The sequence below is a fragment of the Myzus persicae genome, unplaced genomic scaffold, assembly GCF_001856785.1.
Source record: "Myzus persicae strain clone G006 unplaced genomic scaffold, MPER_G0061.0, whole genome shotgun sequence".
NCBI lineage: Eukaryota > Metazoa > Arthropoda > Insecta > Hemiptera > Aphididae > Myzus > Myzus persicae.
In genome coordinates, this window is record NW_019103443.1 from 240014 (window position 1) to 256147 (window position 16134).

The 16134-nt window shown below is 30.0% G+C and overlaps 2 protein-coding genes across 4 annotated transcripts; both read left to right on the forward strand.

The window, feature by feature from the left end:
• Window positions 1-505: 505 nt before the first annotated feature.
• Window positions 506-6185, forward strand: LOC111034550 (tetratricopeptide repeat protein 37). 2 transcript variants are annotated; one of them, XM_022315825.1, is made up of 3 exons: window positions 506-737; window positions 806-903; window positions 2134-6185. In XM_022315825.1, the coding sequence occupies exon 3, from the start codon at window positions 2167-2169 to the stop codon at window positions 6079-6081; it is 3915 nt and encodes a 1304-aa protein (XP_022171517.1). In that variant the 5' UTR covers window positions 506-737; window positions 806-903; window positions 2134-2166; the 3' UTR covers window positions 6082-6185. The 2 variants fall into 2 exon arrangements, with proteins under 2 accessions (XP_022171517.1, XP_022171518.1); XM_022315826.1 differs by having other exon boundaries at window positions 506-716.
• Window positions 6186-6244: 59 nt separating this feature from the next.
• On the forward strand, window positions 6245-15036 carry LOC111034553 (endoplasmic reticulum resident protein 44-like). 2 transcript variants are annotated; one of them, XM_022315827.1, is made up of 7 exons: window positions 11751-12096; window positions 12191-12266; window positions 12878-13033; window positions 13642-13841; window positions 13929-14044; window positions 14123-14430; window positions 14520-15036. In XM_022315827.1, exons 2-7 carry the CDS (start codon window positions 12194-12196, stop codon window positions 14894-14896), a joined length of 1230 nt encoding a protein of 409 aa, XP_022171519.1. In that variant the 5' UTR covers window positions 11751-12096; window positions 12191-12193; the 3' UTR covers window positions 14897-15036. The 2 variants fall into 2 exon arrangements, 1 of the variants encoding a protein (XP_022171519.1); XR_002604554.1 differs by lacking the exons at window positions 12878-13033; window positions 13642-13841; window positions 13929-14044; window positions 14123-14430; window positions 14520-15036 and adding exons at window positions 6245-7284; window positions 7418-7646; window positions 8363-8607; window positions 8838-9034 and having other exon boundaries at window positions 9482-12096; window positions 12191-12407.
• Window positions 15037-16134: the final 1098 nt, after the last annotated feature.

The following is a 16134-nucleotide window of genomic DNA, read 5'->3' on the forward strand; positions in this document are numbered from 1 at the left end:
GGCAGGTACCTACTGGGTTGTTGGTCACTGGGCAGTCAGGACTATTTTTCAGTCCTGGAGCTGTGGGTTTAAGGGTCGTGGTGGCGAGGGAGATGTTGATCACTCTTGGAGCTAGCATTAGCAGACACGAAAATTGAACGTGGGTTCCTAAGGGCGCCTTTTGACATAATATTATTGTGAAAGATAGCTTTTTACGTCTTTGGTCCTAACTAGAGAGCCATCGATACATGTCGATACATTTATAATAGGTAGGTCGTAGGTGTATTAATTATACATTTTATACATCAAAGCTCTCTAGTCCAAAATCCAAACACACGAACATCTCACCCGGTCTCGGGGACTGAAGTCGAAACACCCTTAATTTTCTCCAAGTTCCAGCCGTCCAAGTATGATGCTGTTATAGCGGGAAAATAAATCACAAATTTACATTTGCCAACATGGAAAAGTCAAAATCCCACCAATTATTTTGTGATAACATCTAGTTTTGTGATAAAAAGTGATAAGGCTGGAATATTAATATATCAACATTTGGATTTGAACATTACAACTCACTACTCAATGGAAAATTGTTAGAGTCATTTTTTTGTTTAATTGCTTGTATCTACTGAATTTTAATATTTACATTATTTACTTCTATTTTGGGTGTTTTTATTTGAAATCGTCAACTGTCAATGTAAAAATTGGAAATGTTGATGTGGGATGAGACTTAAAATACTGTGAGCATAAGCAACTGGAGGGTATTGTTGAATACTTTAATAATAATCAATAATCATTTCATTATGTTTATAAATTTAACATTTTGCAGGTTTCTGACATGTTAATAATATAGTAACAGAGAGAAAAATAGTAAAAATAGTATTTATATACTATCACGTCCTGTTGTCCTACGAGTCACTAAATTTAGTGAGTAAACTTTATACATCTCATTTTACTTATATTATGTATCTATGCTAAAATATAAACAAGAATAGGAGAGTATTACATTTTATGATTTTAAAGTCAATGTACCCGTTCAAAAGTATACTCACTAATAATATAGTTTCAAATGAATTAACCACTTTAACTCAAAGCTTGTGGTAAGTCAAAATCGATAACTATTTCATGTTAAAAAAAAAGAATTTTCAGCTTATATATTGCCTTTAAGCAGTGTTTGGAAAGAATGTCGTTCATTAATACACGTTCATATTTAGTGAACGATATGCAAATGTAATTCGTTTTTTTCAAAGTGAATGTGAAAAATGTTTATATTTAAATGAAATTGAACAGTTTATAAGATGCTCAATTAATTTGCCATCTAACAAATATTTATTTAAAATTTATTGATTAATTATATTACATAATAATCTTTTCTTATTATAATTAAAAAAATTAAATAAACAAAAACACGAAAGAGTTCATTTGAAAAAAACACGAACTTGAACTTGATCAAGTTCCTTTCTTAAGGACTGAATGTGAATATGAATAAATTCATATTTTTAGTGAATGTTCCAAACACTGCCTTTAAGTATAAAGTAGGTGTTGAAAATTAACAAACTAGTTCATAATTTAATTACCGACAATTTTATTTTTGTTTGTTTGCAATAAATTAAATTAACTCTTGTTTGACAAAACTGTTGACTCTTAAAAGGTATAATTGTACCATCATTAAATTAAAAATATGATTTGCATTTTTGTTATTTTTCTCTAATATTTACAATTTAAAAATTTATTTTTAAAATATGTAAGATTAAAATAACTAAAACAAACTGAATATAGATATTATTCTCATTTTCAAATGTATGAAATATAAATACAATTTACTTTAACAAATCGATTAAGCTTAAAATTTTCCTTAATTGGTATTGTAAAAAGTAAATTTATTATTTGCTTGTATAATTTACAGATGCGTTGATTTTATAATATGCAGTTCATTATAAGATCAATGACAGAGATAATTAATATATTTATGCCGGGTTGCATGAACAATTTATTAATTTAACGGTCCAATAAAATTTAATAGAACAATCATGGGCCACTAAATCAGTTTAAAGGACTATTAGCTCGCTATTGATTCCTTAAATGTATAGTGATTGTTTGTGCAATCCGGCAGTAGGGTTTGTATTCTCTTTTGACTTGTACTGTATGTGTTTTTAGATAATACAAAATTTAAACAAACCTACTAACAAGATGGATAAGACCAACATTAAACAACAATTGAAACTTGCTAAAGAAGAATTTATGAGAAAAAACTTTTCTGATGCAGCAAAACTGTGTAAAACAATTTTAAAGAATGATCCAAAAAATATTTCGGGTTTGATTCTTTATGGAGCCAGTCTTCTTGAAATGCCATCAAAAAAAGATGAATCTATTGAACAGTTCCAAAAAGTCATTGAATTTTCTCCTAATAATTTATTTGCTTGGCAAGGCATTGAGCAATACTACGAAAAATGTGATAAGCTTACAGTTTGTCAGCAGTTATTCTACACTTATGCTAATTTATTGAGTTTAGAAACTGATGGGACCAAGTGTAAAACACGTGCAAAAAAATGTATTGAGCTTTGGAAAAATTATAAAACAAAGCTGGATTTAGGAATTTTTGTACCAATAGTCTTACCAACAATTGAAAACGAAGAAATAACACCACAATTCTTAGCTATATGTAGAGTTTTAGCAGAGTTTCCATTCACAGAAGACACTTCTCCCTTAGATGAACATCTAGAAAAAATGTATCTAGCATTGTGTGAAGATGATAGTTTTGATCAAAGATTTGAAATTTATTGCAAACTTATTCCTGTATTAAAATCCAAAGGGAAAAGGCAACAACTTGTAGATGTATGTGAAAAAATGTTATCTATTTATAATGACAATGCTATTGTTATAAATTTTTTCTGTGAATCATTTATCAGCAATTATATTAAGACCATAACTGAACCTGAAGATAACATACTAAAATTAATTGACAAAATGAGTTCATCAATTATGGAAAGATGTGAAGTATTACTCCTGGCACAACCAACAAATCCAAATTCAATAATAGCCAAAAGCATTGCTTTGAGAAGATTAAATGAATTTGAAGAAAGTCGTAAATTGTTACGTAAAGTTGTTCAAGTTACCAGTCGTTCATGGCAATCGTGGTTTTTACTAACAGAAATTCAAATCAATATTCATTGTTATGATGATGTAATACGATGTGTTCAACAAGCTAAGAAAATTTTAAAACCAACATTTTCCTGTTATCAGACTATGCTTATGTGGGAAATTGAAGCTTATTGTTGTTCCCGACAGTGCTGTACTGTACAAGGACGGCAGTTAGCCATTGATATGTTTAGTGAGAATTCAAATAATAAACTAATTGGGTATATTATCATAGCTAGTTGTAATTTGAATGATCAAAAAACCGCAAAAAACTATTTAAATACATTACAAAATAAATGTGATAGAGATGATCGCTTTATCTTTTTAGAAGCATTATATTTTAGTGAATTTGGTCAACTTGATGAAGCTTTACATTCTTTAAAAAGCATTAATAATTTATCAGCTGATGTAGATGCATTGCTACTATTTGGTAATATTTTGTGGAAACAACGAAAATTTGCTGAGGCTGGAAAGTTTTACTTGGAAGCTTCTCGGATTTCTCCTTATAGATGTGATTTAATTACTAAGTTAGGACATTATTACAGAGAAATAAAACATTTATCTGTTGCCATGACTTGCTATGAAAAATCTGTTGTTCTTAATCCTGATGACGAAGAAAACGCTCTTGCTTTATCAGATATATACCATACTTTATCAAAGTCAAAAGAACAAGAAGCGTTGTTGAATTACCTGAAAACATCAAAAAATGTCAAGTGGGCTTCTTTAAGGTTAGGTGTTTACTATTTAAAATTAAACAATTATGAAGATGCTGTTGATAACTTTCAAATTGCTACCAAACATGATCCAAATAATGCAAACTATTATGAATGTCTAGGTGATGCTCTCTTAGGACGAGAATCATTGATGGGTGCAAAACTTACATATTCTAAATGTATAGAAATTGATCCCTCTCTTTTATATCCAAAACTACAAATAGCTAAAATCGAATATCGCATTGGTCAAATGGATTCTAGTATTCAATTATTTTACAAAATTGTGAACTCTTATTCTAATGATTTTATTGCATTATTTGAAACAGCAAAAATGTTTATAGAACATGCCAAGGCAATTTTTGTTCATCAGGTACATGCAAGTTATGATTTATGCAAAAAAGCTTGTGAATACTTGTACAAGGCATTGTTGATAGATAATCGATATGCACTGCTTTGGAAATTGTTTGGAGATTTATGTCTGTTAATGGCAGCAATGCCCAAAGAACTATCTTTTATATATTTACCATCTAATATATTTAACAAAAGCCAAGAAAATTATGAAGTGAAAGGCTTACAACTCTATACTTATTCTAGGAGATGTTATTCACAAGCATTAAATATAACATCTAAAAAATTGTCGTTAAATCCTGCACAAAAATATATCTGGTATGATTTAGCCAAATGTTATTTGACAAATGCATTAAATAAAGATATTGATAAAAATGAACGAATAGAATTTAAATCTAAAGCAGAACTGGCTATTAAAAAATGCTTATCATTTGATCCAAAAAACAAAGATTTTTGGAACACAATGGGAATCATTGAGGCTATTGAAGAGATTAAAAATGAACACCTAAGTTATAACTGTTTTGTTAAATCTTTGGAAATTGAAATAAATGCAATTGCTTATAATAACTTGGCTATCAAATGTATGATTCACAATGATGTAAATCTTGCTGAGGAAGCTTTTAATTTGAGTCAACATATTGAACCAACCCTTATAAATAGTTGGGTTGGGCAAGGTTTACTGACTAGATATGAAAATCCTGTAATGTCATCCGACTTGTTTTATCATTCAACCACATTAGGATTTCACGAAGAGAGCATTTGCAATTATACTGAAGCAAACATACAACATATTGAAGCTGATGCAGAAGTATTAACACCGACTCATCAAATTCATCATAATATTGATTTACTTATTTGGCTTACATCTCAAAATCCCGAAAATAGTTGGGCACAGAATGCATTGTCAATATTGTTCAGATACTCTGGTTTGTATAAAAATGCTATTAAAGCTGCAGAAAAGGCTGAACAATATTGTACACCTGAAACACAAATAGGCATGCAAAGGAACACTGCTCTTAGTCTTCTTAAAGGGAAATGTTATCATGAAGCCATAGTCAAATACCAACAAATGAACTCAATGAATTTATATGATAAGTTTGGAATTGCATTAGCATTTTATAAGACTGGTCAGTATCAAGAAGCATATGCTACTTATGAATTGTTGACTGAAAATAAATCTGACATGAGTATTGTGTCAATGGCTTTCCTTGCTATGGCTGCAATAGCTTTTAGTAATCACGAAGACTACGATAAAGCCACAACATTATTCTTGAAGAGTATACAAAGTAATACTGCTAACATACAGGCACTATTAGCTACATTTGCACTCGGAATTGTAACTCGTAAAAGTAGTCTGTCTAGAACTATCTTGCAAGAATTGATATCGCATAAGAGTGATCCTTTGTTCTTTAAAGATATTATTCGATTCGAAACATATTTCTACTACTTGAACCGTCAACCAAATATATCGTTGAAATTAATCAGCCGTTGTGTTCACATTCACCCTGATAACGCTCATCTATGGGTAAACTTGGGTTTCATATTATTGAATTACTATATGGCCAATGAGTCCCAGCGCAAAAAAGGACTATGTTCTCATATTTTTACATGTGCTACAGTTATCAGCAACAAAACGTGGGAACTAAAAAATGCATTAGTTCTTACTACCATATGCAATCTGTTTGAAGGAGAATTGAAAATGTGCCTCCGAAATGTTTTGAAGGGGATTCATTTATACCCTACGTCATCTGAACTTTGGACAGTTTTGTTGAATACCATATACTGCCGGGGTGACATTGAAGATGCAGGGTTCATAAAAAGTCATATACAATTTGTTGTAAATAATTTGAATCCTAATGAAATTTTGAAATGTAATCTTTTAAAACTAGAAACCCATATCCCATGATATTGATACCTATTATGTGTAAATTATTTGGTTTATTATTAATTCATTCTTGCCTATGTTTGCAGTGTTTATAATCATTTAAAAAAATATCAAGTTAATAATTTGTATATATAAATATTCCTATATACACTATTGTAAAAAAATATAAGAATGTATCCTAATTATTTTTGATAAAATTGACTTTTATTATTTTTCTCAAATATTTAAAACATTGTAATGTCTTAATATTTAATATCTGTCCTGACTATTCCTATAGATAGGATTTTGTTAAGTAAAATTATCCACTTGAATAAAATTACAGTGCTCAATCTGAATTTCAATTTGACCATTCAAACTTTGCAAGTTTTAACAAAGTTATTCGGTTAATCTGAGTTGTACATATAACAATTTTACAATGACAAAGAAATTTAATTTAAAATTCTTATTATTTTCCTATATATTTGATGTATCTCATTTTTTAACTAGTTAAGCGAACTGTCCTTCTTTGTTTTATTGATTTTAGTTGGATAATTTATAATAATATTAATAATAATAATGTTATTCTCTTAACCTAGTCACAAACCTTTCTGATAAATTAATTTAATTTTAGACTAGAAAATATAAACATATTAAGACAATAGGATTGTACTCACTATATTATAGAAAATAGCAATCAATAAACCATTTTGTTTCACTAGTCGTAGCATTATCTAACGAGTATAATTTAAAATTGATTTAAAAATTGTTAGGATGTTAGGTTAGCACTATAATCCGAAAACCAGAATATAGCTTTTTAAGTTATAGCATTTTAAGTACTTAGTACAATTTTAGTATTTCAAAGTTAGTTCTTTTAATAATTGTGTTATGTTTTTGTATATATACCTATTATATGGTATTTTATAATTGACTATAGGTACATAAGTACATGATGTTATAATTAAAATGTAAAAACGTGTATGTTTTCTTCCTGTTTCAGACAATACTGTGTTTATATACGTTAGATCGCTGATAATATATAATATGCCTAACACATAATTCAGAGAGTAGTCTAGCGAAAGCGATTCGTTAAAATTTAGACTATTTATGGAAACCTGGGGTAATTGGACATTTAGTACGGAAAACGAAGATTTATTGGCTGGAGTGTTAAACAAATTCGCTTCGGATCAATGCAGCTTAGATACACCGAAAAAAGTTCTTTTGTCGTCTTTGGCTGCTTCATCGAAAGTATGTACCTACCTATATCTCAATAAATTAATATGTATAGATAAACCTAAACTAAATCGCCAACGAAGCGCTTTTCAATTTTCTGATGGCATTTACGAAAATTATTTCATATTTTATTTATATATGTATGTAGACTGTACGTGTTGAAACCTCCAGTTCGAGCAGCGATGACAGCGATATTGACGGAGACTTTAACGCCGTTCAGGCGTGTTTTCCAAAATCCTGCTCAGACGTGTCATCGAATGTGGAATCTAAGCCTACAGCGTCTGTCGTCGACGACTTGCAGCTACAGCCTGCCTGCACCGGCGCTACATTGGGTAATTTTAACGACGAATCTTCCTTCCTGCCGAGTCAACCGCAGGGTAAGTATTTATATAACTGTCAATGATATAACTATAATATGTTTACTTGTGTATACCTATTGAATATAATTTCAACACACTTTCAATATATATATTATATCTCCGCGTACCTATTTATCCGTGAGATGTTTAGTTTACTAACTCGACGGTATAACCTGCACTAGTCAGTGTAGTCACAACAACCGTGTTTCTAAACCTTGATGTACATACATTCCGCTTTATGGTGTCTGTAATGACAATATAATAGATTTCTGAAGTTCCATTTTCGAGGTACCTAAGAAATTATATGTTATAGGTAAATTTAGTCCACCTCGCCCCACGGTTGGGTGATACCATACGAAAAAAAAGATAGTAATTGAGAAACATATTGTAGAAAGTATGTATACCTATATAACTACGGTTAATAAACTGACGGCGGTCTCACAGTATAGGTAGAAAGGTTGTATAACTTAAATATTGAAGGAAATATAATCGCGGTGCTTGGACTGGTTGACACTTGTCTTGTAGCGATATGCTTATACATCTAATTTTATCGGTTCTACATTTTATTTCTATTGGCCCTGATTAATTGTTGTAATTATTATATTTTTTATTGTTATTGGTTTATACTTAATTTTTTATTAATATTATTATAGTATTAACTGTGCTATATATTCAAGAACCCATATTATAACTGTTGGATAATAATTAAGGAAATTATGTATTTGTTTTTGCAGTGGAAGACCCACACGAAAACGCAATAAAACAAATCGTCGAAATGTTAAACGCTGGAGACTACGACACCAAAGAATTGTTTTCCGCGTTGCAGACTGAGCGAAGCAACCGGAAAGACGTGTCGGAGATAATCGGGGACGTGTGGCCGGAAATTGTCACTGACAAAGCTCGCCACGGTTTTTGCGAAGCACTTGTCCAAACCGACGTAAGGCCGCAAATAATTTGTGAAGAGATCTATTTACCCTGGGTGTGTACTTTTTAAAACACAATTTTGTAGTGATGCCTTTTTATCAGTATATTATATTAATTATACATATTGGTCATTGGTGTACCTATTATTATATGTATTATTATTATTATTATTATTTGTGTACAAATATACAATATACATATATGTAGAAAGTTGTAAAATTACAACGACAACTGCAGCGTCACCGCAGTTTCGGAAGTATCTATAGCGAAGTTATTATTTTTCAGTTCAAAACACGTGAGTCGAATTTGACTGGGTTCGTTGACAGTCTGTCCAAACTGATTGTCCACTTTCCAGAATACGCTTGCAAGTCATTCCTCGTCAAACTGCTGATAGACAGAGAATCGATTCTAGTTAAACACTTGAATTGGCTCGTGGACATCATGAAATCTCTCGACCAACAACATTGGTGTATTCTTTTAAAGTAAATCGATTCAAAAAATGGCTATCTATAGCAGTAGTTCTCAACCTTTTTTTATTCATGTCACCTTTAGCCACTAACATCAAACACTGCGTCACCCTAACATCAAAATAATAAACAATCTTAGCTGTATATTTTGAAATTATTCTTTTATTAAAAAAAAACCGACCAAAAGATTAAAATATAAATAATACAAACTATTATAAAGATACGAACTTTGAGGTATGTTATGTACATGACAGTGGCGGTATAGGTATATAATATATTTATTATAAGAAATAATATGATTGTTCTCGAAAAAATTAATTTTTTTAATTTTTTTTTCTGCGTCACCCCCGAGCTAGGTCCATGTCACTCTAAGGTGACATGTCACCCCGATTGAGAACTACTGATCTATAGGTTTTATTATGATAAGTATTATACGATTGGTACTGTTATTGATTTTTGCAGCGAATACATAAATAACTGCGATGGTCTGGATCAGTATCAAATACCAGTTTTGTTGCACTTGGTGAACAATTGCCAAAAAAGACTAAACAACGATGACGCCGAACGTCTGGTGGAGTTGTGCAGAAACTCGGCCCATGAATATTCTACTAACAGAGACTTTGGGTTGTTGTTAATGTCCGTGATTGGAGCAATCGACTTGGACAAATTTCGATCGGAAATGACGACAGTATGCGGACAACTGAAAGGCGTTTCGAAGTTTATGATCATGAAAGCTCTAAAGGATTCTAAATAAATCAGTATACCTATATTGTTTATTACCTTATAAATTGTTAAATTAAAATGTTTTTATAATATTATTAAATAATTATTTATGTGATACATTTTTTTTGCGATTATATCCAAAAGTATAGCCCTATATGTGCATGTATAATTTAGGTCACAGCACTAAGTATAACATTAGTATACCTGGGAATTTTTTGTTTATGGCTATTGAATATATTATATTATTATCTAAGCTCGGGCGACAAACGATCAGTCTCACCTACATGTATATATTATGTTAACGCGTGTTTACTGAATTTGACAGTAATTTTTGGGTAAGCACCCAAAAATAAAATGAAAATAGCGGAGGAGCTCCGTCTCCTTGTGAACCTCCCAATTCGAGCATTAGATAGGATTTTAAAAAAACAATCACGGCTTTGCTAGATATTGCTCTACAATGCATTAATACTATATTATCTTTTGTAATTATATTGGTAAATATCATTTATAATAGTTTTTTATATTAGTTTGTTTACTAAATTGTTACACTTTAACATTTTAGAATGTAATTAATTGGTCGTCAGTCGTAACTCTGTTCTGGTCTTGCAGTTGCAAAGAATCAAGTATACATGAATCCATATTGGAAAAAGTTTCTGAACTTTATCCAGATCCATGGAAAGTTTTTATTGGATAATCATTCTATTATGATTCACGTAAGTAAAATAAACATTATTTAACTATTTATTTAGAATAGTAAATGCCTTATTGGGAATACAGAGTACAGTTAAATTAATATAAAAACTAATATTTGATAAAGAATTTTGGCTGAGGAATGAGGACAAAAAGAATAACAACATTTAAAAACAATAACGAGTTACAAATTTCGATATGGTTTCCAAGCGGAAAATTTTTTTTGCTTCTATAAATTATAAATATTGTTTAATCAATATATCATAGAATGAAAAAAAAGTCTAAATAATTTTTTATGAACCATTTTCTAGGCATATGGTATAATGTTCAACACTTGTGGGCTCTTCTGTGCTATTTGCACTGCTTATAAACATAAAAAATACATACCTATATGCACAATATTTTTTTGTATGAGCACTTGAATCCAAAATTTTTTGAAATTTGATATTTAAATAAAAAATAACAACTTTAATTATTTTGTTGTTTTTCAAAAAATATTATTCGTGGTGACCTCAAACTTTTTGCCATTAGGTACTTGAGCATAATATCTTTACACAATCATTCAATGACGAGTTAACCCGGCACATTTCATAGGTATTTACAGAAAAATGAGTTCTCTGTTTTTTTTTCTTATATTGTATTAACTATTAATAATAAATAATGTAAATATAAAAATATATACATAAGTAATATTTATATTTACATTATAAATTTTAACACTTTATTTCCCCAAAACTAAAACCCCTACGAAAACATGTTTATTCAGAATAATTACTAATACTAATTACTCACTCACGAAAAATGAACTAATTATCAGTATTGACTATTGGCTATTGCTTATATTAATAAATGGACACCTTACACACAATGTATAGGCCATTTTCCATACACTAACGGTGCGCAAATATTGCAACCGTTGGTGCAAAATATACGTATATAATCCGACTTCGATGAATCTGCATCATAGTATAGTTTCTGTATTTCAACTCCTGGTGCAACGAAACTAGGAAACCAAGCTGATGACTGACGTGCAACACATTTCGCCATTTCGGTTTGACTAATGAGTCACGAATTAAGACAAACTTGATAGGAATTTGCACTCAGTATTAAAGATTCGTGGTATATGCATGAATATTCCATTTATGTTCTATCATAGATTAAATATACTTAAGTATACTTAAGTATATTTAATTTATGGTTCTATGCTCAATAATACTATCATCATGACGTGACATGTGACAATTATTGACAAACAATACTCATATAGTTATAACTTATAAGTTATAACACAATATTGTTTCATTGTTTAGGTCGGTCGTAAACTTGCGCAATGCGTACTGCGCACTTGACAGATATCTATAGAAGTGAGTGTCGAATACAAACTGTAGACTCCGGTAGTCGGTGTGCGCAGTTACCACGTTGCGCTTCAGTGCTTGTCGCCGGCGATTTGTATTACGCCGGTTATTGGTGTCGTCGAACTTTTTTTCGTCTAGCCAGATCGAATCTTTTTAATTACGTGACAACTATTGCTCCACACCTTGTGGTTCTCAGTATTACCTATCCATAGATATAATATAATATACTGATAAACGTAAGTATCATAAATTATAATTTATAGGATTCAGTCGTTTTGGTTGGAGTTTTGCGAATCGACACTTAAGCTGGTAAATATATAATTATATTGGTTGCGTCTATACCACGATATTTTATAGTTTTGTAAATTTAGGTGAGCTACATTTTTTTCATGTCTGATTCTAGGACATGATCTCTGAAAATTCGGCGAGCAGTAGTAAAATCGTGGAGATCGACTGGAAAAATGTCTCCCAGATATTTGGTAATTTAGTACACTGCAGATAGTCACGTCCGGGATTAAGTCTGAGAGGCAGTATAAGCACATACTTTTAAATAGGCCTGTTGTACAGCAACATTCAACTTTTATAGATGTATTAGCAATAAAGTCTCATCTTGGAAATAATTTTAGATTTTTTCTTCATTTAATATTTTGTCTACAACAACTAATACATTACCTAAAATAATTTTTTGTGATGAGATATACATATGAACAACCTCAAGTATTAATTAAACTTTAAATAGCTTACAAGTTCCATTAAAAATAAAGCACATATTAAAAAAAATATTGATGTTAAAAATATTAAGATTGTAAAATTCATTATACCATCGACAACCTAATCCACATTTTAATAAAAAATTATTAGTCTGTGCCTTCTTCCAGTCCCGCCAAAATAAATAGTTGATGTACTCAAAATAAAATAAAAATAGTAGAGAGCTCAGTTTCCTCGTGCCCTCTCCCAAACACTCACCCTATTTCGAACCATGAATAGTGGATTTAATAAAAAAATTAATTACCACTTAGCCTATAATATTTCTCTGTATAATGTATTATCATTTTTAGGTATACTAAATTGTTATATTTTTAAATTTTAGAATATAATGAATTGGTTGTAATTATTTTCGAGGCGAATTACAATAGAGAACCATGTAAACATGAATATATACTAGAGCAAGTTGCTATAAAAGTTTCTGAACTCTATCCAGATCCTGGAAAAGTTATTATTGGAAAATCATACTATTATGAGGATTGTGAGTAGAATACAGATTATTTAACTATTTATTTAGGATAGTCAGTGCCTTATTGGGATTTGGGAATAGAGTACAGTTGTAAATTAAATAAATTTAACAATTAAAATTTGATAAAGGATTTAGTCACCGAGGAATTGAATTTGTTTTCCAAGCAGAAAAAAACAAATCAAAAAACTGATTGGCGCTATTATAAACTAAATGCTTATGTATATTGTATATAAATATTATTTAATTAATAATTCATAGGAAAGTGAATATGGAATGGATATTTTATGTTTGTTTCCTAATTCTGTTGACTGGCGTGAAAATAAAATAATTGAGCTTACATATACTTTAATAGCTACCTATAGGTACCTACTAATATTCTTATTTATTGATGAACGGCGTGAAGTTAAAAATGAGATATACACAATACATGTTTGATAATGTATTTTTTTATAGCACAGTTGACTTACAAAAATATAAGGTAATGTAAAATAATAATTTTTATTAATATTTAATAAAAAATAGGTATGGACTTAAAAGTATTTGTTATTATTTTTAAATAACTATAAAAATAATTTATGAAGTTGTAGTTATGTTAACAAATAACAATCATCATTTTATAGGGCTTGAATATTACTCACAAGAGAGCAAACCCGATTATGAATACTATCATACTGTAAGATTATTCATAAATGGAAAGCTAGCTAGAAAACTTTTTTCCAGTGACATAATAGTTTCAAACATAGTATCTTACATTCAAAATCTACTAGATAATTCTCTCCAAGTAATATCTAGTATATGCCTTCCTAATAATCCTACAAAAGTAAGTTAATACGTTTTTCTTAAATGTTCTTATTCATTACGTTCACTACTTTGTGTTATTTTTTACTTTGTATATCTATCGATCAAGGCCTACGAAAAAGTTATAATTGGATACTTTAAAAATAAAAACTCACCTGACTATCAATTTTTTAAGAAATTATCAATGATTCTTATGGGTGATTGTCAGTTTTATGCTGGATTTGGGTAAATTACTGTTTTTAGTGTTTCATAGTTAATAACTAATAACTATATTAATAGGTATGTATACATTTTTGTTAACAGAGAAGAATATTGTTCTAAGTATCCCGATAGTGATCATAACAAATCATTAATTATATTCAAAATCTCTAACCAACCATCTCCAGAATTTGAACAAGAAATATTTCGTGGCGATTCATTAGATTTCGAACAATTTTATGATTGGGTAAACAAAAATGTGTTATATTCAACGAGTGAAATTACATTTGATAACGCCGAAGAGATACAAAAAGATCGTCAAATTTATCTTATTCTGTTTTATAATCCCGACGATCTCAAACCAGTTAAAAGGTTCAAGGATAAAATTAAAACGGATTTAAAAGAATATTGCAGTAATTATTGTTCTATACTGATGGAATTTTTATATTGACGACTTTAGTTACCGACGTTACCGTACCAATTCGTTTTATTAATATTTCAGAACGAATTAATTTTCTGACAGCAAATGGTTCAACATTTTCTAAAAAGTTGCAAGAAATTGAAAAATGTCAAACTGATTTACCATTTCTACTCTTGGTTCAGCGTGGTGTTATCTATCAGTTTCCAGAAAATTATGATGTCAACATAATGTTGTCGTATCAGCAACTTAAAACATTAATCGATAGTTTTTTTTCAAATAAAAGTTATTACAATTACAGGCATTATTATGAGAAAGAACGCGATAAAAGTGACTTTATACTCCCTGTATATCGATTTAATTTATTCTGTGAATTTTCCAACAAGCCAGTGAAAATTCATAGACAACATATTCCAGACAGTGCTGATGACAATTTTTGTGTTAGTCTATTTGATGAGTAAAATGTATCAGTATGTAAGATATCTATAATTTAATTTTAACAGAATATGAAAATTTAATAACGAAGCCCCAGACATATATCCAAAACAAAATCATATACCTAATATACTAACTAATACATAAATGTAAAAAAAAACTCTCATCAATTGTTTATTATTATTAAATTATAATTTGAATGATTACATATTTTTTTTATTATAATCACTAAATATTAATCAATATATTATAGATTGCTAAAATGTCAATTGAAATTCGTTACACATTAGCTGCTTTTGCGTTTTCTGTACCTATTCAATATTATATCAAAAGTATACAAGATTATTATAATTGAGTAATAAACTAATAAATATAAGTACCTACGTAGGTTTATCGAACATGTATGCTCTGAGTGGCTTGGTGATGTGCGATCGTACGCTCAGTCTGCGACAACGATCTGAGCGTACGTACCGGCCGTTTACGCTAGCACTCGGATGGGTAACCATCCGTGTTTTTATCAACATTTACAAACGTGTTCCAACACCCTCCCCCTCCAGATTCACCGCCTGACTTTTTAGATAATGAAAACGACTGGAAAACTGCAGTTCATAATCAATCGAAGACACGCTTAAGATCTCACAATAATATCACATATCTGCCTGCAAAAAGAATCTAACATTTCTATTTCCTCAATCGATTTTCACCAATAGCTCCTCCCGACGAGGTAGCTCCAACAATCACCTAACACCGGAAGTCACTCAATTGGAAACCACAAAACCTTCACCAATTAAATATAAAAATTTAATAAAATTTAATTATAAAATTCCCACAAAATTACACATTCCCCTAAAATCAATGAAATAACTCAAAACATAGGTTTTGAATGTAAAAGTTCCACCAATGTGTGAAGACGATAGTTTTGATCAAAGATATGAAATTAATTGCAAAATTATTCCCGTATTAATATTTAAAAGAGAGATGTTCCGAGTAGATATAATATTTTGTTATAAACTGGGTACGAGGATTGGCCTAATAGAAATGTAAATACAAGGTGTTTATCAAACTAGTATAACTATTAATAGGCACTATCAAAGTATCTAGTAAAAAATACTAAATAAGTTGGTGGTAACATTGATTGTAAATTATAAATACATCAGTGTTTATTATCACCTATGTATTCAACCATTCAGCTTTTAACTTATTATAGTAATTAGTGTTACGTATCGTATCTAAGTGGATTTACCTAACCACTACGCAAGTACAA

Bases quoted from the DNA above. Each gene is read 5' to 3' on its own strand.
- LOC111034550 (XM_022315825.1), top strand. From the start codon at position 2,167: ATGGATAAGACCAACATTAAACAACAATTGAAACTTGCTAAAGAAGAA.
- LOC111034553 (XM_022315827.1), top strand. From the start codon at position 12,194: ATGATCTCTGAAAATTCGGCGAGCAGTAGTAAAATCGTGGAGATCGAC. The intron at 13,842-13,928 runs GTAAGTTAATAC...CTATCGATCAAG, and splicing joins TTCCTAATAATCCTACAAAA to GCCTACGAAAAAGTTATAAT. The intron at 14,431-14,519 runs GTAATTATTGTT...TTAATATTTCAG, and splicing joins GGATTTAAAAGAATATTGCA to AACGAATTAATTTTCTGACA.